At 36.5% G+C, this 19,483-nt stretch overlaps 9 protein-coding genes across 9 annotated transcripts; 3 read left to right on the top strand and 6 right to left on the bottom strand.

The window, feature by feature from the left end:
• Nucleotides 1-232: 232 nt before the first annotated feature.
• On the bottom strand, nucleotides 233-589 carry L201_005993 (uncharacterized protein; the record flags this gene model as incomplete). The annotated part of the gene is made up of 1 exon (XM_066221718.1): nucleotides 233-589. The coding sequence occupies one exon, from the start codon at nucleotides 587-589 to the stop codon at nucleotides 233-235; it is 357 nt and encodes a 118-aa protein (XP_066077815.1).
• Nucleotides 590-1,905: 1,316 nt separating this feature from the next.
• Nucleotides 1,906-4,289, bottom strand: L201_005994 (uncharacterized protein; the record flags this gene model as incomplete). Its single annotated transcript, XM_066221719.1, has 12 exons — nucleotides 1,906-2,044; nucleotides 2,118-2,352; nucleotides 2,455-2,569; nucleotides 2,628-2,749; nucleotides 2,812-2,823; nucleotides 2,907-3,010; nucleotides 3,083-3,176; nucleotides 3,255-3,357; nucleotides 3,457-3,730; nucleotides 3,854-3,905; nucleotides 3,969-4,016; nucleotides 4,118-4,289. The coding sequence occupies 12 exons, from the start codon at nucleotides 4,287-4,289 to the stop codon at nucleotides 1,906-1,908; spliced, it is 1,470 nt and encodes a 489-aa protein (XP_066077816.1).
• Nucleotides 4,290-5,082: 793 nt separating this feature from the next.
• Nucleotides 5,083-5,810, bottom strand: L201_005995 (uncharacterized protein; the record flags this gene model as incomplete). Its single annotated transcript, XM_066221720.1, has 2 exons — nucleotides 5,083-5,207; nucleotides 5,375-5,810. 2 exons carry the CDS (start codon nucleotides 5,808-5,810, stop codon nucleotides 5,083-5,085), a joined length of 561 nt encoding a protein of 186 aa, XP_066077817.1.
• A 587-nt stretch (nucleotides 5,811-6,397) lies between these two features.
• L201_005996 (uncharacterized protein) lies at nucleotides 6,398-8,231 on the bottom strand (the record flags this gene model as incomplete). Its single annotated transcript, XM_066221721.1, has 9 exons — nucleotides 6,398-6,695; nucleotides 6,792-6,871; nucleotides 6,962-7,007; nucleotides 7,076-7,172; nucleotides 7,252-7,316; nucleotides 7,373-7,392; nucleotides 7,445-7,586; nucleotides 7,679-7,789; nucleotides 7,876-8,231. 9 exons carry the CDS (start codon nucleotides 8,229-8,231, stop codon nucleotides 6,398-6,400), a joined length of 1,215 nt encoding a protein of 404 aa, XP_066077818.1.
• A 1,126-nt stretch (nucleotides 8,232-9,357) lies between these two features.
• L201_005997 (uncharacterized protein) lies at nucleotides 9,358-11,394 on the top strand (the record flags this gene model as incomplete). Its single annotated transcript, XM_066221722.1, has 3 exons — nucleotides 9,358-10,004; nucleotides 10,100-10,153; nucleotides 10,212-11,394. 3 exons carry the CDS (start codon nucleotides 9,358-9,360, stop codon nucleotides 11,392-11,394), a joined length of 1,884 nt encoding a protein of 627 aa, XP_066077819.1.
• Nucleotides 11,395-11,852: 458 nt separating this feature from the next.
• Nucleotides 11,853-12,818, bottom strand: L201_005998 (uncharacterized protein; the record flags this gene model as incomplete). The annotated part of the gene is made up of 5 exons (XM_066221723.1): nucleotides 11,853-12,094; nucleotides 12,226-12,318; nucleotides 12,383-12,456; nucleotides 12,533-12,543; nucleotides 12,615-12,818. The coding sequence occupies 5 exons, from the start codon at nucleotides 12,816-12,818 to the stop codon at nucleotides 11,853-11,855; spliced, it is 624 nt and encodes a 207-aa protein (XP_066077820.1).
• Nucleotides 12,819-13,732: 914 nt separating this feature from the next.
• L201_005999 (ferrochelatase) lies at nucleotides 13,733-15,324 on the top strand (the record flags this gene model as incomplete). The annotated part of the gene is made up of 6 exons (XM_066221724.1): nucleotides 13,733-13,750; nucleotides 13,921-14,388; nucleotides 14,511-14,617; nucleotides 14,690-14,764; nucleotides 14,830-15,016; nucleotides 15,100-15,324. The coding sequence occupies 6 exons, from the start codon at nucleotides 13,733-13,735 to the stop codon at nucleotides 15,322-15,324; spliced, it is 1,080 nt and encodes a 359-aa protein (XP_066077821.1).
• Nucleotides 15,325-15,440: 116 nt separating this feature from the next.
• On the bottom strand, nucleotides 15,441-17,200 carry L201_006000 (uncharacterized protein; the record flags this gene model as incomplete). Its single annotated transcript, XM_066221725.1, has 6 exons — nucleotides 15,441-15,773; nucleotides 15,861-16,068; nucleotides 16,140-16,482; nucleotides 16,575-16,812; nucleotides 16,944-17,022; nucleotides 17,103-17,200. The coding sequence occupies 6 exons, from the start codon at nucleotides 17,198-17,200 to the stop codon at nucleotides 15,441-15,443; spliced, it is 1,299 nt and encodes a 432-aa protein (XP_066077822.1).
• A 337-nt stretch (nucleotides 17,201-17,537) lies between these two features.
• L201_006001 (uncharacterized protein) lies at nucleotides 17,538-19,296 on the top strand (the record flags this gene model as incomplete). The annotated part of the gene is made up of 4 exons (XM_066221726.1): nucleotides 17,538-17,835; nucleotides 17,958-18,436; nucleotides 18,519-18,721; nucleotides 18,843-19,296. 4 exons carry the CDS (start codon nucleotides 17,538-17,540, stop codon nucleotides 19,294-19,296), a joined length of 1,434 nt encoding a protein of 477 aa, XP_066077823.1.
• Nucleotides 19,297-19,483: the final 187 nt, after the last annotated feature.

The raw sequence follows: 19,483 nt of genomic DNA on the forward strand, positions 1-19,483 counted from the left end.
TGGTAGTATTCAAATGCATGAAGGACTAACCTGTTGTTTGAATCACAATTTGTTAATAAGCATGCGTTTTGTTCTTTTTGAGAGGAGGGGAAATCGTTTACTTGCATATAGGCTATATACCCTTCACCAGTCTGAATCCATTATAAATACAAGCCATAGCAATTCTCTAACAGTACTAATGTCCATGAGCAACTAACGCACTTTAACTTTAAATGATTGCTACTTTGACTTCCTATAGTAAGGAATGAAGACTTAAAGACAGAATCAAAGCTACAACACCAATAACCTTAAAAGTAGATTTTGAGAGGTATTCAACTTCCTTATTAGTGCCGGACTTTGTAGCTTTCAATGGTACACCAGGACATCTAATCGACTGAGGTTGAGAATGATTATGACAAGGTGTTGTTACATTGTCGTATTGTATTGCTTGAACAGATTCATAAGGGATCAAACAGGTTGGACCTAATCTTGAAAAACTAATGGTCGAGTTTTCTTTACCACATAGATAAGTCGCAGATGGAAGGTAAGAGAATGTACAGTTTACTGGAGTTGATGTGGTTGTGTTCGACATTACGATTAGAGATGACATGTTTGCTTCATTAGTATATGTATGTGAAGTAAGATGAAATGTAATGTAGGATCAAAATGTCTGTATGGGAATAGTAAAGGTTAAGTCATTGATACGCAATCGTTTCTCTTCCAAGCGTGCTTGTAAGAATTTTGTTTCTTGTATGTACATATGCGTACATGCACATGTATATATATGCTGACATACAGGAGTCAGCCTTATCGCATCAAATTGGCTACGAGTACAGTGATCAATCATGATATTACTGTAGATATGACACGAGAAATGGCTTAAACTTGTTGAATGACATCTGTGATATCACCCTGTTCATACAATTGAACCGGGCTATCAAATGGTACGATACTACATAAGGTTGCGTTGGTGAATCTGCAACAGAACTCAAAGCTTATCGAATAAATCAAAACCTACCGTGAAAAGTTCCTTGTTATTCTTATCATTATTGAATATCTGTGAGTGTCATGACATATCACCTCCCTCCTTGAAATGACGCTAATCGTACTTGATTGTCACTGACAGAAGTTAACGGATAGACCAAACAAGAAGCTATCGAGGATGCAAATAATATTTAAAAAAAAAATCCCAATTGAGATTTGATCGTGCGTCTCAATTTCAAGGTTTCAAGACGGTACTGAATTATTACTGTTTAGCTTTTCAACTGTAGAGTATACATTTTCGTCTAATCTGACACGCCAATCTGCACCGACGAAACATCCTCCGCTCATATTGATTTTACTTCGTCTGTACATCCCAAGATCCACTTCATACACTATCGAGTACGTACAGTATGCTTCACAGACATTGAACTTTTGCGAGTATTATAAGCTCAATAACCACAGCCCTCATACTCGATAAGGTTACACTTTAACCGTTGAGCTACGGCAATGCTACACGATCGATTCAGTGGAATAATTTATCGTATATCAAGTCGATTTTGGCAGTGCACGGGACATATATAAACAGTCTGTGCAGCATTCTGTGAGATATTCACCTTGCCAACTGCGGTGCTGAGCCTAAGTTAAGCTGGTCTACACATAGTATATAATACTGATATCTTTTATTGCATTATCCATTATATTTCTGGAACCGACACGCAATCCCTTACAAATCTCATCTTGTTTATCTATTCTATATTCTACGCAAAAGTCAATATGATCATTGTCCGCAAATCTATTACTTGGTTGACGTGACAGGCACTGTCCTGATCCTACATATCCTAAATTTGTCGTATCAGGGAGAACTGGAAGGCTAAATAACTTGTATAGGAAGGTGAAAAAGGTATATACAATGTGTAATCGTCACCTGAAGATATAATCGGTTTAAGCCAAACCTAAAGCCTTCTGTCTATCCCTTATAGCTTCAGCTAACCTTGCAAAACCTAAATCCGTATCTTGATCAAGATCAACAATCGAAAATGATAATCTGACATTAGGTGATTTTCTGCCTGATGGGAAGAACCTGTGTATCGAAATTGAACAACAATATCCAATCAGCAGTATTAAGAAGTATATTGAGGACTCCAAAGACTTACGCAATACCAGGCACGCCCAAAACACCTTTAGCCAAAGCTTCATGTCTAATCAGATCGTAACTATCATTGATACCTGCTGGGGTCAAATCAAGCCACAAAAACATTCCTGCTACGGGCGATACCCATGTAGCTAATCCATCAAGGTGTTTGTGAGCTACAGCCTCGAATTCCGCCCGTCTATCAGCGTAAAGTTTCGCTACAGCTCGACCGTGAGCAAGGAATCCTTCAGTACCCCCTAAATATGAACAGACCCTGATTAGCAATAATGTTGCAGCGGGAAACGATAGAATAGTAGATGTGTCTCCTCATCGGTATCACATAAAATAAAAATGCTTACAATGTTGCATCAATCTCAAAGCGACAGCTTGAGAGACACCACTAGTATGCAAGTTGGCTCCAGCAGTAAGGACATCAATAGCTTGGGTGATCTCCTTAGGTCCAGTAGCGAAGCCCTATATACAAAATACATTAGTTACCATCATACGACCTTAAGCTTCAAAATCGGCTCACCAATCGTAAACCAGCTGAAAGCAGTTTGGAGAACGAGTCAAATCGGATGACATGTCCTGCTTCAGGGTAAACTTCGGTTTCCAATTCGAGATAACTTGGAATGAGCTCGGTAGCAAGATAATCTGTGGGTAAGAAAACGATGGATTAGCCACATGCAAGACTTCAGTCAACTTAGTAAACATACAGTATGGATCATCTACACAACAAGAAATGAGGTTGTCAGCACTTCAAGTTCCTGTCAGGTTTACCGTTCAAAAGCAGAACAGCCCCTGAACTCACCTTCGAAGATAAAGACATTGTATTTCTTACATACTTCTAAAACCTCTAGTTTTCGTTCTCTAGGCGCAGAGCATCCTGATGGATTACTACCTGTAGGTGAGGTGCTATATTTTCAATCGATAGTGAGACTCAGTCATGGCGCATCGCGAAACAGTCTCGCTAAACAAACAACTTACTATAAAACTCTGGGTCTCTTCTTGTCCGCGGGCCAAGTGGATAATATCCTTTCGAGATTCTTAGCTGAAAGTCCTTGATCATCAACGTCGACCTCTATGAAATACACATTCAGATTAGTCTCATCCTATTCGACTTGGGAATAATACGAATCCAGTGGTGCTTGATACTTACCAATCATTTCAGAATTCAGGATTCTAAGTGGTGGAAGGACACCTGCGTAGATAGGAGTTTCCAACAACACTGGATCACCTGGATTAAGTAAAGTATGGAATGCCTATTATACAAAGAAGAGGATTCACATAAATTTTTTGCCTTGAGACGTAACACTGAATCAAACGTGTAAAGCTATGACATGGGTTTTGGAAAAACTCACTTTAGACATCAGATCCTGAGATCCACTGCCAAAACTAACAGTCCAACTATCATCTTTTTTCTTATTGTGAACAGTAGATTGTAAATCTTTTGCCCATTCTACCAATTTTTTGATACCAGGTGAAGGTGAATATTGTAATGCAATATCTAAATCTTCTGTATCGATTGTTATACTTTCTGGTGTTTCCACAAGTGATTTTTCTGATCCTAAAGGTGGTTTTAGGTTTAAGGTTATAGATGAGAACGGGAATGTTGAAGGGTTTGGTCGACCGGCGCTAAAAGCACAAGCACATTATTGTTTCAGCTATTCTCATCTTCTATATGCATTACATCTGATTATTGTATGCCATGTCTGAGGATCCTGCGAAAAATGCGCCATGGAATCGTTTATCTCCAACATTTGTTTATCAGGTGGGCAGGTGAAAGTGGGCATCTCAAAACAACTTACAGCTAGATAAACAATATCAAATTAGCTATGAATGCTGGTGAACGTTTGTAAGTAAGCAGGGGGACTTACAAAAGAGACAATACCAGGACCTTCAACAGCCATCAATCCTCTAACTATGACACGTTCAAACAAGATTCAGTCAGTTCTGCACCGTATGGAAGATCTTTGGCTTGTATATTTATCTGTACTATCGCGCGTTTGAAAATCGACTTACTACCATCAATTTGGGTGATTTTGGATCTATCACTTAAAAATTCTTTTGGATCATATTTCTTTGACGAGGAATGTCCGTTAGTGATTGGCTTAGATTCTTTGCCATTTGTATTTGTAGCTATCAACGGACTTGTTGTTGTTGATAGTTTACTTCCAATTTCGATATCTCCCATGTTTGATAAACTTTATCTCTATGAATAGGTGATTTATATTATTTGGTGATGGTGCTTCTATGTCATAAGAGAGACAAATATAGAGATATATCTGAGATATAATAGACTACTTTTTATCTTCTATAACGACGATAATCTGATTGAGTCGAAAAGGAAATGATGTTTGATGAGATAATATATATAATCTACTCACATCTACGAGTTGTGACTCGCTTAACATTACGTTATTTGCATTGACATGATAGACATATACATGATAGATTAGAACTAGATATCGGTCTAGTCCGATCAATTGGAACAACGCGTACGGGAAATTATGCGCGCTTATTCGATCTAGATAAGGTCTAGGTAATCTTCGCAAAGTAGTCATATACAAGTGTAGATTAAGTTATTCCAGCCTGCTTCAATTCTATCGGACTAGCCGTCCGGAGAAGCGGAAACTTCTCTCGCCTATGCATCTTTAGCAGCAGAGAAAGATGCACTGATCGTGGCTCACAGACGCATGCAAAGTTTGATCGTCTCGAAGATGTAAAAGGCATGAATAGTACGATTTGGTATACAGGTGTGCATTGTTTTCCATAACATTACCATACGTATTCTTCGGAAAAGAAGTACTGTAAAGTGCAACTCAATCTGAAAATACACCGTTAAGCATCGTTGTTTGACCAAAACTAACCATATTATCCTGTCGCATCTGTTTCTATAACTCGAGGTAGGCATTTTTGTCAGATTAACATTATCGCTTTTATCGAGCAGTGACTACATCCATACTACAGTATGTATACATCACCGATTATGCCATAGACATTGGTCTACCAGTTGCACCAGCAATTAACCCATTATTTTCACCTTTCCTTCTACTTCTTTTTCTTAACCAGACAATCAATAGGATGATCAAGAAAATACCGAAGAATATACCTGACAACAAAGGAAGTAAAATTAAAATAAATGTTGAGTTAGCCAAAACGGTATGGGAACAATCAAGATGTCATGATTTCGTATACAGAGACAACCATTGATGTTGGCACGGCGTACGATAAAAGAAGGGAATTAAAGGATAAAATAATAATAAACATAAATCTCACTAAATAGAATTACACCTGAATGTTTTTGCCATACATCTAAACATTCATCACTATCCGTACCATTTTTCAAACATTTTTGAGCTCCATCTACTAAACCAGTTTCTTCACCTTCTGATGCTGAGCTTGTCATACTTTTACTCTTGGTAGACGTCATATCCTCGACTTCTTTCTTTTTAGTCGTGATACTCGTTTTCTCATCCTCATCATCTTCCTCTTCATCATCATCATCATCTTTGGACGGTGCAGGTGTAGGTTTAGCTTTTGTGGTGGAAGAAGTATGTCCATCCTCTTCCTCATCTTCATCCATGGATTTGGATGCAGTTGTAGGTTTTGTATCTTCAGCGTCATCAGTATCATCTTTTTTGGTTGCTGTAGGTTTTACTGCTGATGAGGCTAAATCATCTTCATTCTCTTCACCAAATCCTAGTATAGGCATGTTCTAACGATATGAATGGAGTATGGTGAATTCCGATGACTGCGTGTGATATATTTATAATGATCACCAGAGAATCGTGATTCAGGCTCGCAGATTGTACTGTTTGAGTTGTTTTTACGGTTTTCTACCTTGTTATTTGTTTGATTAAGCGTTGTGAGCGTTGTGTGTTACTGATGATTAGGTGAACACTAGAATCAAGTTGTAAAAGTTATCGATTCTATGCTTTCTTTTGAGCCACTTTACTATACTGTCTTGCTCTGTGGTCGAACAAGGGTTTTTTTTTTGTTATTTTGATTGTTTTTGAGGTGATTAATTTTTGCGTTTTGTAAAGGTCAGTAAGATACTTAATCAGTAGCGACCACCACTTTTCTAGATATTATCTCCTCATTATCTACCTCGACATAATTCAGGTTTTGTTCCTCCTTTAGGTGTATATACGTAGTAGCTATCGCAGTAAGCTTGATACATGTTTTGTTCAATTCATTCCTTTGAGTAAGGTACAAATTGATTCAGCAAAGTTGATCAAAGGATCGACCACTTTAATCGATCACAAATCATCAATTCGATGATACTTCAGAGAATATCGGTTACCTCATACTCCATCTAACAAAATCTTCTTTTAACATTCCTCCCCATCTACCATTTTGTTCATCTATACCTAATTCACCAACCTTATACAATTCGCATCCTCTTCTAGGTATGAAACTGAACCGCCATATTGTTGCGTTAGGTAATGGGTCCTCCGGTTTTATTCTTCCATGTGGACAATTCAGACATGGATCAGTTGGTAGAACATGATGTAAAACTAACTGTAAGACCGCATAGAGGAAGTGTAAGCATGGGTTCGGAGTCCAGGGAGGGCGTGGTGAAGGTATTGACGCGATACTAGATGAATGAATGTCATCAGCCGATGTCATTCGATGGGGACAGCATGGTAGTGACTGTTTTGAGGAACTCATCAGAATATGGAGCGACACTCACAATCTAGGAATTTTTTCTGTTTCAAATCCTCTTTGATTTCGTAATATACCTGAATCATCACGAAAGCCTACTTGTATTTCCTTTTAATTCTGGTCAGCTGTCGATCCTGAGAAATTCTGCAGAACACTGAGAGACACATGTGAGATTATAGGCAGCCGTGTATAACTTACTGGGATACCCAATAACCAGCTTTGAGCCCAATGCTTCAGTAATTTCCTGTTGATCAACGACAACACTTTTTAGTCGTTTTTTTGCCCTATATTCCAAATTAGAGTGGAGCTTACTTGTGAAAAGTAAATTCCTGCTTTTCATTCTCTATCACTTTATTGGTTTTAAGTTCCACACATTTATTGAGACCAGGATGTGAGGTGCCGGGTTCGGCTAAACATTGGAAAAGGTTGAACGAGTGTGACAACATGAGCTATAAGACCAAAGGTGACGAATTGTGGTCACCGCTTACCTCTAACACAATCTACTTCCCCGCCCAAACATAAGGGTATATCACCGATAGCTGAGCGAACTACACTGTCTCACCTAATCAGTATAAACCATTTGTTAAGCTAGGAGGGTACTTCACTGACTTGCACCACTGTAGATGTTTCTGTAGTCAGTCAAAGGAGAAAATCACTTATGTTCGTCAATAATCAGCTTACCTGTACATTTGTATTCACATTACCACCCCATCCTTCTGGCCAATCATTATCCGTTTCTTCTTGTACGGAAGGAACGGCGGAAAAAGATTCGAAGGAGTATCCCATATACGTCTGCCATGCCCATGACGATTGATCCTGTCGTCTAAAATTCGGATCAAATCAGCTTGATTCTCACAATTCTGATCATGTTCAAGAATGATGCACGAGAAGTGCATAATGACAAGCTAGACTTACCTCTTGGCTTTTACATCCGGTGGGTCATACAACTCGATATAAACAGATCCGTCCAGTGCTATAGCAGTCATGTCCCACGCTTCGCGGTCATTATACGGAGCTGTCATGATGCTTACGGAGAAATCCTTATGTCAACTTATCTGAAGCCCGGGTCATAGTTTATGATTTCTGCCTCGATGTTATGGTTGTATACTCACCGAGTAATCATTCCTCTCCAAGTTATTATACCACCTTTTCTTTGCCCTCTACCATCACCATGCTGTGCACTACCAGTGCTTTCCTCGAGGTGTCTTAGGGAATCACATAACCCATCTAAATGTTCATCCTCATCTTCATTCCTTTCAACTTTATTATCAAATCCATAATTCAGATCTGATCCTATCGGTGCAGGGATATAATATGCCATAGACGAATCATCATATACAATACTTCTATCTGATTGATGTGAATATGTTATGATTACCACCGGTCTCCGATATTGAGGTGGGGGAGTTTTGATTGATAAGGGTGGTAAAGGTAAAAAATGCGCAGTTTTCGTTCTAGAGGACGCCATCATCCACTATATAATTTGATATAAGTTTCATCCCCCTTTTCCGTCCGAATGAACAGGAATGGTTTAGGGTAGTAGGTGAATCAGTGAGGAAGCTTGAAGTCCAATACAAGCTGTATGTTTACCGTTAAAAATTCGCTATCGGTTTTCTGAAAGACCCTTTTGTGGGATCGTCTGCCAGAGTTAAAGTCTAGATTGGTAGTGTGAATTCAATGTTCAAAGGAGCCTTTGATCTCGCTTGAGATCCATTTGCTTGGCGTATGTGAGGAGTTATCGTTGGTCTTATTCTATCTCCATCACCACATTGTATACAACAAGAAAGTGCAGGCAAACATGGTGTTTGTACTTTGATAGCGCACGAACCGTTATTTTAGACGTTTAAAGTGGAGGTTGAGTTGTTGGTCTAATCATGTCAGGGTAAATAAAATTGATATAGTTATAGTTTTACCGTACAACCGATCATTCAACTGTACCGTACCTGCAATGACGCTAATAATGACACACAGATCACCATCACCGGCAGGAAAACATGCACAAAATCAAGCAGATTAGATACACATTGATCATCAAAAGATAGCTTGCTTTACATCAAAAGTGGGGGCAAACCCATCATGTGTATAAAATATAAGTAATACTCTTGCTCTTGAATATCCCTTGCTTAACAACATGAAAACAGAAAGTGTATAAGTTACAGTTACCGTCAAAATACACAAATTCACCATCATCAATTTTCAATTTTCAACCATCAATCAATCAATTTCTCATCAATTATCCCATCAACACGTTCAAAGGCGTTTTACTAGTGATAAAATCGTATTTGTAAATGAGTAGTCGCAACCGAGGATTTTTCATGACAAATCCACGAAACAGTAGCTCGTAGTATTACTTCATTTACACTGACGATAGAAGAGTAGGAAGGTTGAAAAGGTATAAAAGCTGGATACGAAGTAAAACATTTTACTTGAAACGTTCAATAAAATATATCTTTGAAATAGCAGACTCGCTATCGGCAAAGTGTTATTTGTACGTTTCATCACATCGCAATCAGAACTCGCATTCATACATAGATCAGCACGCTGACTTTCTATCTTGTTTCCACTGCAGCTCGGTGAAATACCTTTTCATCAAAATGTCAATAATCAAAACGATTTTCCCATTTTCAATCGGATTTACGATATCAGCTATTGGAATGACTTTAATTCCAATTTTATATATACATTATCGATCATTACAAAAGAAATATTATGACAATTCCAAGAATCAGAATATCTTGGATGAAGGATTAGAATCATCATTTTATCCTGGAGTAGTTAGTCATGGTAGAATATTACCTTTAACAGCAAAAAATTCATTTTCATATTCAGTTTTATATATGGGATTAGATTTAGATTTATTAGAAAGCAAATTAGTAAATTTACCTTTCAATCTATTTAAATTTTATGGTTCTCCCGAATCAGGAGAAGGGAGTACATATACAAAATTAATTGGATTAAGAACAAAAAAATATTTATATCATGGTAATCAAACGTTCACAGAAAAAATTAAAAGATTATTAACTGAAACTATAACAAATGAAAAAGGCGAAATAATATCAAAATATAATATAAAAGAAAGTGATATAGGAAAAATTTGGTTATTGACTATGCCTTCCTTATATGGTTATGAAGGTTCAAATCCTCTAACTACATATTATGTTTATAAGAAATCACAAGATCCAACTAAAATCGGAGATTTGTTATGTGTAATCCTAGAGGTACATAATAATTTCCATGAATCGTGAGTTTAAATATCCTCATTCGGTCGGACTTTGCTTGGTGTATTGAAACACATTCACACGGAAATGTTTGCTGACCTGCTATCATTTCTGGTAGACACGCTTATGTTTTAAAGCACGACTCTGGATATCGTCAGCCTACTACACCAGGGTAAGTCGGCGCCATATTGGGAACCCATTCCGATAATCTGGCTGATGTTATCTATTAGATACGATTTTTCATTCAAGTTTCCTCGAACTTTCCATGTATCACCATTCAATTCAAGAGATAGTTATTATAAATGTGATGTAGTCAATCCATTTCCTTCCAACATTATAGCTAATTACCGAAATGATCCACCAAAATTCAAGATCATGTTAAAATTGTTAACCTCGGATGATAAGATTAAATTTATTGCTTCTTTAACTTCTGGACTATCAAAACCAGTTAAATTAACACCTGATCTTAAGACTGTTTTCAATGTGCTATATCTATTGTTTAAATGGCCAGCTACCTTGTTATTGGTTGATGCAAGAACTTTTTGGCAAGCTTATAAATTACATTATAGAGGTAAACTATCTGTTTTTCCAAGACCTGAACATAAACAAGAAGGTTCTTCAGAATTATTCAATCCACCAGAGAAAGATCAATACAACATTGGTTCAGGTTTACAAAGACAACCTATTTCTTGGGTTGAACAGAAATCTAGAGTGTTGGTCGAGAAATGGTCAAAACAACGTGTTAATCATACTGGTATAGGATTAGAAGTAAACTTTCAGTATGAAAGAGAGAATTTACTTATACTTCCATCGCATGCTAGCGAAAAAGATATTAGTCATAAACTCAATGGTTATTCAAACGGTCATGCCCAATCATCAAAAGTTGTAATAACGACATCTGATCCATTATTCTTCACGAACTTGTTACTTTCACCTTCACCTGAACACTCTTTAATTTTATTCAAAGAAAGATTGACAGAAGTATCCTTTAAAGAACGATTTTTAGAATTTTTCAAACCTCAAACCAGTAAAAACACAAACGATGAGATTGATAATGATATCATAACCAGATTAAGTGAATTAAGGAGAACGAATTATTGGTTATATTTATATTCATATTCAATGTATACACCATTACCTTCTATACCTCCATTAAAGCAGAAACACTTTTTGAATGTCGGTGGAATTTTGAATCTAAAAGATAAATTAGATTTGTTAAGAATAATATTTTGGTTTACATTTCAAGAATATTCAGAACATTATTGGTTCACTTTGTTGAATGCTAAATTTGTTAAAGGTTCTGAACCTTGGACTGTATGGGAAAGATCATTAAAATTGACTTACTACAACGAACAACAACAGATAGATGAAAAGTTGGAGAAAGAGAGGGTTTTAGGTAGTTATCAATATTAAGATGCTCATCGCATTGAACATATCTTCTTTGGAATTCCATGTGTTAACACCCCTGTCATTGCGAGACGTAGAGGGGAATGAATGTAAATGTACAGGAGATAATGACAAATCATAGATGGGAACGGACTTTTAAAATTCTTTTTAGTTTTATATAACACACACCATTCATTGTACCATAATTTTTATGTTTAAAGCACATCGATAAATAGATCTTATAGATATGTCTCGTTCATTTTCATGTCATAGAAATCAAAATGTGTATCGTGCGAGACGATCAGTCTTTGGGATGCGATGTTCCGGATAAGAGGAAGCAAGGGCGATTCCACCACGATACTAATCTTGCTGCTCCCTTTGCAAACGCAATGTTCAACGAAATTCTTACACTGTATTCATACTGATTGATTAATGTAGGACTACTAGTTACTCTCGTTGGCACACAAGTAAAATGCCAATTCGATTTAGAAAGGTAATACACTCCCTGCACCTCTTAAAGCCATTTGACCACCAAACCTTAAAGTTGTTATACCACCAGGGAAATAAGCTGCTAAATATGATAATAAAGCTACAACTTGAATTATAGCTGCTATTAAAGTACCTAATGTAGATCTTATACCAATCGCGAAAAACAAAGTTAAACCTAAAGAACCAAAATATGCTAATGAGAAAGGTAATCTTTCAGATGATAATATGTGTTTTAAATCTATTTTTGGAATAACAAGATGATCAGTTGAATTCCAACGATAACGAAAAGAAATCCATTCTCAAAATTATGAAGGATATACTTCCCATTATCTCTATACCTGATCTAATTTTGAAGAAAGGAAAACTTACGATTCCAAGGTCCATGTAAAATTGCAAATCCTAACATAAATAACAAGCTACCTAATGTAAATGCTAAAGCGAATTTACGTGGTTTTATAGCGACTATGTAATGTATCAGCCCATATGCAGCTTGTACTCAGAATGTTTCATAGCATGAGCTACTCACGTATAGGTAAGAATAAAAACGCTACGCCGAAACATGCTATTCCACCTGCACAACAAGCTAGGAAACCCAAAAATCTACATTGAAGGTCATATACCATTATCAGTTTTACCGAATAGCTAACACATGCTCATAAGGCATAAATGAACCAACCTTTCCCACCGCTGAATAGACAAATCATGTAACTCCTGTCAGACTCTGGTTCAAGAACTTTAGATAGAATTGTCAAACTTACCGATAATGCAAAATAAGCTTCTTCCTCTTGACTTCTACCTTCATTCCTTAGAGGTATATAACCACTCATACTATTCCATACTCTACCAAAAGGATTATTTGAACCTTCCTGCTGTTGTGTTCTTTGTGAATCATCTTGTACTGAGTTAGCCCATCGAAATCCAGATAATTGAGATCTAAATGATTGTTGGGCATTTGCAGACATGTTAAGAGACCAAAAGTAATGTGTAGAACGAAATAAAAACCGTTTGTTAATACTACACCCCTTTATCCAGGCGACTTTTAGCACTTGATCGGGGTTGTTATTGAAAGATGTTACGAGTGTTTTCTGCGTCGTTAAATCTTTGCTATAATGATGTTCATTCCTGCTATTAGCGTATTCGTTCAAATAAACACTTGAGAAATGTTGCCTTCAACAAAATGGACGATGCGCTCGGCCGGGGAACCAGCGAAAGGTGATGATGCGCAAGTTACACAACAACAAAGATACTCGAGTAACAAAGGCGATTACAAGCTGATTAGGAAAAATGTTGTAATGCTAATTTGATCCCGCTAATCAGGGAATAGGAATACAATGAACAATAATGCCCGATGCATGATTCGATGATCATGACGTTTGTCTACTCGTACATTTTCAGTTTACCGTTTACCGATTTATTGACTTTTTTCTGATTTATTGACTATTTCTTGTCCTAACACTTCCGCATTCTTACTTACAATTACATCAAAAGGCTTCGACTTGATAGAGCACCAATCTTCTACCACTTGACAGACATCATATTTGGTATCCTCTCTTCAGTCTCATTACTGTCCAATCTCGCCATCAATCAAAATGATCTTCCAACGACCAATGTCAGCTCTTTCCCGTCAGTCCAACCTCATCGCATCTTCATCAAGGATAAACCTTAGAAGATCATTAGCAACAGTGAGAGATGGACCAGTATCATCTACAAAACCGTAAGTCAGACGAAAGGAAGTTGTTTCTTTTAATGTCAATGCAACAAGCTGATATCTAGCTTCTTGCGCCCAATAGACCTACAGGTTAGTCTCTTTGCAGAAGTTTACCCGAATTGCCACCTAACTATCAGTTGTGTATAAATAGCTGTTGTAATGATGAATATGGGTGGCCCATCTACTGTGAGTGCTCTCTGAAGATAGTGACCCACTATGTACCAGTTCCGGTTTTTCTTTATCGAAGCGGCACAAACATGTTATTTGAATTGGAAATCTGGCAATCATTTTCAGCTATTTATCATCATATCATCTTTCACGCTAATCTTTTATATGTTTGTTATTCATCATTGTAGATTCCCGAAGTTCACGATTTCTTATCCAGATTATTTCATGATCACGATTTAATTCCATTACCATTTCAATCAGTTTTAGCGCCAGTCATAGCTAAAAGGCGAACACCACAAATTGAAAAACAATATACTGAAATTGGTGGTGGATCACCTATATTAAAATGGACAAAAATTCAAGGTGAAGAAATGTGTAAAATTTTAGATGAAACTAATCCTGAAACTGCACCACATAAACCTTACGTAGCATTTAGATATGCTAAACCATTAACAGAAGATTGTTTATCAGAAATGAAAAAAGATGGTGTAACTAGAGCTATAGCATTTACACAATATCCACAATATAGTTGTTCAACTACAGGTTCATCTTTAAATGAATTATACAGGTTAAGTAAAAAAGATGGTTATGGTGATAATGGTTCAATAAAATGGAGTGTTTTAGATAGATGGCCTACAAATCAAGGTTTAGTAGATGTAAGTTAAAAGCTATTTTTTCGTTATCGTCTATATGAGCTTGGTGCGGTTCACACGCTCGATCATGGAATTATTTAACGCTACCAGTTCATGTGCTGATAGATACACCTTACCATCTGTAGGCTTTTGCGCACAACGTCAAAACAGCCTTACAGCAATATCCAGAAGAAATCAGGAAAGATGTTGTTATCATGTTCTCAGCACATTCATTACCTTTAGAGATTGTAAAGTGAGTATCATTCATCTCGGAAGCAGTCTTTGTTAGATCCTCCCAGTTGACCTTTGGTTGTTACGTTCTTAGCCGAGGTGATCCATACACAGCTGAAGTAGCAGCAACAGTACATGCAGTAATGACAAAATTGAACTTTTCCAACCCGTATGTCTCCCCCCATTTGTACATTCACTAAAAATAGACGCTGACTTCGGTCATAATGTCCACAGATACCGACTTACATGGCAATCCAAAGTTGGCCCTAAAGCATGGCAAGGCCCTCAAACAGCATCAGCTATTGAAGGATTTGCAAAGATTGGTAAAAAGGAGATTTGTTTAGTACCTATAGCATTCACAAGTGATCATATCGAGACTTTATACGAATTGGACATTGAGGTACAGGAAGAAGCTGAGAAGGTGAGTCCTTTTTACTAGAGCCGATATCAAATATGGTGTCTCTATAATTTACAAGCTAATCTTGAGTTGTGCCCTTGAAATAGCTTGGTGTCCACCTTACACGTGCATCATCTTTGAATGACTCGCCAATATTCATAAAAGCAATCGCAGATTTAGTTTCAACACATTTAAGAGACTTTGAATCAGGTAAAATTGGTCCAACAGGTCAACAATTGTTATTACGTTGTCCAGGATGTAAGAATCCAAAATGTGGTAAAACCAAAGAATGGTTAGCTACTGGGGGTAATGCGTTATCTGCGGCTGCTTGAAACAGCGAAACATAAAATCAAGACTATAACCTGCCAGAAAGAATGTATCGAATAGTTCTGGAATCACATATCGTACAACATCTTATATTAATGCATATACATATATACCTCTTTTGCTATATTATTTCCAGCTGCTGCCTTCTCGTTAATTCTGCATCATGTTCCGATGAATCCTCTCCTTGTAATCCATCCAGTTCCTTCTCAATTTCTGTCTCTAATTTCAACCAGTCTGACCTATCAAGTGATCTCAAGGCTTTGAAATAGAATGATAATTTCTTTGTGATCAATTCATTAAATCTTGATTTTTTGGATTTATCGTCATATAGTGTATATAGATCGCTGATGAGATAGAATAGTTTGGGATAAGAAGGTTGGATCAGTGAAGGATGCACTAAAGTAGGTAACTTTGATAAGAGGTGTTGTAAGACTGATATATTTAAGTGCGTTGACTGAAAAGTTGATTGTAAGGTACGTGTCAATGATGCAGCTTTAGCAGAGCTGGAGATTTTACTATTCCTAACAAACAGATTACTCACTTGATCCTGCCCAATGATTTTATCCCACACACTGCCCCAAGCAGAACTTATATTTTCATATCTTGTCGTAGATTTAGGATTGACCAAAAAAGGTAATAATTCATTTATATTATCTTTGATTTCTTGAGAGGATATATCTGATGCTCGTAGGTATTCAGGTGATAGAGAAGGTATTCGGTACGAGAGTAAGATGTGTATATAGGCAATACTATCAGAAATGAATTGTTAACCTAAGTTGTGTGTAGTGTTGTTACAGAGTGGTATTCAGAGATAGCTTACCATATTGCCATAGCATTATAAATTAATTTTTTGCCTACGCCTTCAGGTGGCGATATAGCATCTATGATTTTATCTGGTATTAGCTCAGGCATAGGAGCAGTCTGTAATCTCGGTTCTTCCAGACCATTTACTTCTTCATCTTCTCCATCTAAATCCACATCGTCTTGGTCTTCCCACCAAGGTAAAACATTCGGTATATTTCCATCTTGGCCAGTACTGTCTTTAGAAGCTTCTTCAAGTAACTCTTTAGCTTCTTGCGATTCTGGATTTTTCAAAGTTTCCAAAAAAGCGTCTCGATGTTGTTTAGGTAATAAATGGAATAATTGATTTGAATCGATCGAATCTGAAAATAAAAGTGCCTCAACAACGAGGTTTCGAAATTCGAGAAACCAAGGTATGATTATCATTATTGATATGGATTAGTAAGGAACTTACCCAAATCAATATCTTTTAACCTTTCAATCAATTCATCGTATTCATTTTCTTCATCTTCTAATTCTTGTAATTGTTTTAAAATATCTTCTGTAGATTCACCATCTTCAATTTGAGATTCTTCAAATCTTCTTAACATTTCAATCATACTTTTCTTTTCTTCTATTCCTGCTTTTGGATCAGATGAAATTTGTGTCATCACTGTTGATTTGTAAAATGGCTCTGAACATTGTATGTGTGACTATGAATATTCCGGTCAGCTTCGAAAGCATATTACAATGAGTAGTTGATCATTAGAAGATATCAAGTAATTGAGGATGTATATAGTGTATGAAAAAAATACGATCTGAAGTTAAAATGCATTTAACTCACATCATCCCGAAAACATTCTAAAGAGCAATATAAGATATTACATCTTGGACAAGTATATTTGAATTCCTTTTTACGACATCTATTCAATCCACATATAGATAAAACGACATCTGATAAGATTGCCTTGATCTTCATAAAGAGAGACTGAAGCTCACCTACATCCCACATATCCTTTTATCCGTATTAGTATTTTTATTGGGTTTAGGTACTGAGAAAGGTAATCGAATTTGTATCGGTTTAGGCTGTTTTATTGACATATTGACGGCGGTTTCAAGTACCTGCTTCGAGCGTTTATGAGAGTTGTCTAGGTAGATCACTCAAATTGAAGATAAAAGGAGCCTGATTAGGAGTCCTGTAGAATGTTGAATATAAGACACTTGACATCTATCTTCACTTACTCAATTAATGATTTCTGTGATGTTTCGAAATTCCAAGCGAAGCGATTAAATGTTCTCGTGCCTGAAAACACCGAGATTATTATTGATGAACATTTCAACTTTTTCTGCTACGTTTTATAAATTGTTTTCCTACGTTTCAGCTGGTCATATATCATTTTTAGCAGCCCGGGTGTAGCTCATATAACAGTCTCACAAAATGCCAGCTCCACCTTCATTAACGTACGCAACCATCTCCTCATCCTTACCTTCAAAACCTTACATTTTATCAATAACACCCTCACCAACAAATCCACATTTGATCCTTTCCCATCCCGGTCCAGATTTAACTATATGTGATAATCAAACCTTACAACCTGTTGAACGACTTCAAGGTGGACATCAAGGAAATGTGACTTCTGTTTCTGTTGATCAAGATTCATTATGGTCAAGTGCGAAAGATGGTTTCATTGTAAGATGGGATGAAAGAAGTAGAAGGCCAGGAACTTTGATTAGAGGTAAGTTGACTGATCAACATGAAGCTTTTGACAATTTGAACGTTTGATAAGCAAAACAAATACAAAGCATAACGACAGATTGACTGACAGATAAAGATATATTGTATCTACGCTCTACATAGCCACTGTTAGAAAACCAATACCAGTTACAGCATTAACTGTATCATCAAGAGATCATTTAGTCATTGGTGGTACAGAATTAGTTTCAGCTGAATCACATATAATATTTTGGGATGATAGAAATAATAAACAACCTTTATATTTACATTCCTCAACACATTCAGATGATATAACACATTTATCAATTTTACCTTTAACTCAAACTTTTTTACCTTCTTCTTCATCTTCATCAACGAATGGTCCGTTACCAGAACATTTATTGTTATCATCTTCAACAGATGGTTTAATTGCATTATCAAATTTAAAAGAATCTGATGAAGATGAAGCTGTTCTGACAACTGAAAATTGGAATCAATCTATTGCAGATTCAGGTTATTATTTACATAAAAGTAAAAACCAAAAAATGAAATTATGGTCAAGATCTGATATGGATCAAATTCAAATTTGGGATATAGGTCAAAATCATGAAGGTGAAATTGAAGTAAGTATATAATCTGCCCAAATGAATTTTCATGAAGAGGTATTGACCATTAATACTTGAACACTTTCGTTTCAAACTACAGCTTCAGAATCAAGTGGAATATCCATCATCTTCATTCAAGTTCAAATCGTTCAAACCACCTAAACAAGGTCCTTCGATAACGCAAACTGCAACAGAGGAATTTGAATCCAAAGTCCAGCTGCAATCAGATTATCTAATTGATGTATTACCTTCTTTGGGTATAAGTAAATATGGCGGCCCAATTACTGCTTCCGGTACGAACGAGTGAGTTTTAACCATTTTGCATTCAAATTTCGTCGACTTTATTTGTTTGTCTTTTCTGCCTCCTCTTTAAACGTCTGATGTTTCTTCGTGTCGCTGATATGCTGTGTTTATGGGTGAATAGAGGAGATATAATCATACAACATCATTCAGGATTAGATTCTTATTCACCTTCATCATATTTCTTAAGTGGACCATCAAAATCAAGAGGACATAAAGATGTTATAAGATCAATATACCATGATGTAACAAATGAAGCTTTATATACAGGGTCAGAAGATGGTATTTTATCAGGATGGAATTTAAATTCTTTATCCGATAAATTATTAGTTGGTGATGATGAAATTGATCTATCAGGTGATGAAGATCAAGATATGTCAGATTCAGATGAAGAAAGTGAAATCGTAACGGAAGAGAGTGATGATAAATCTGATGAATCTGATGATGATGATTTAATGGGTATATCAAAACAAGAAGGTGAAGGTCCAAGGTATGGTCCTATAATAGGTGGTAGTTCCAATAAAGCAGAAGATAGAAGGAAAGAAAAGAGAAAAGAGAAAAGGTTCGGTCCTTATTAAATTATTGGAGAATCTGATATCATGTATAAGCGCTATTTGATGATGGTGCAATGCATTGTATGTGAGTGTTAATATTGATGAATGATCCTGGTGATCGATCTAAGATAAGAAATGGGCTAGATAAATACTAAAAATAATGTGTTTTGATGGATTTTAGTGCTGAAGGTTGATGACACAAGAGCAGGTC

This window comes from Kwoniella dendrophila, chromosome 8 (assembly GCF_036810415.1).
Source record: "Kwoniella dendrophila CBS 6074 chromosome 8, complete sequence".
Lineage (NCBI taxonomy): Eukaryota > Fungi > Basidiomycota > Tremellomycetes > Tremellales > Cryptococcaceae > Kwoniella > Kwoniella dendrophila.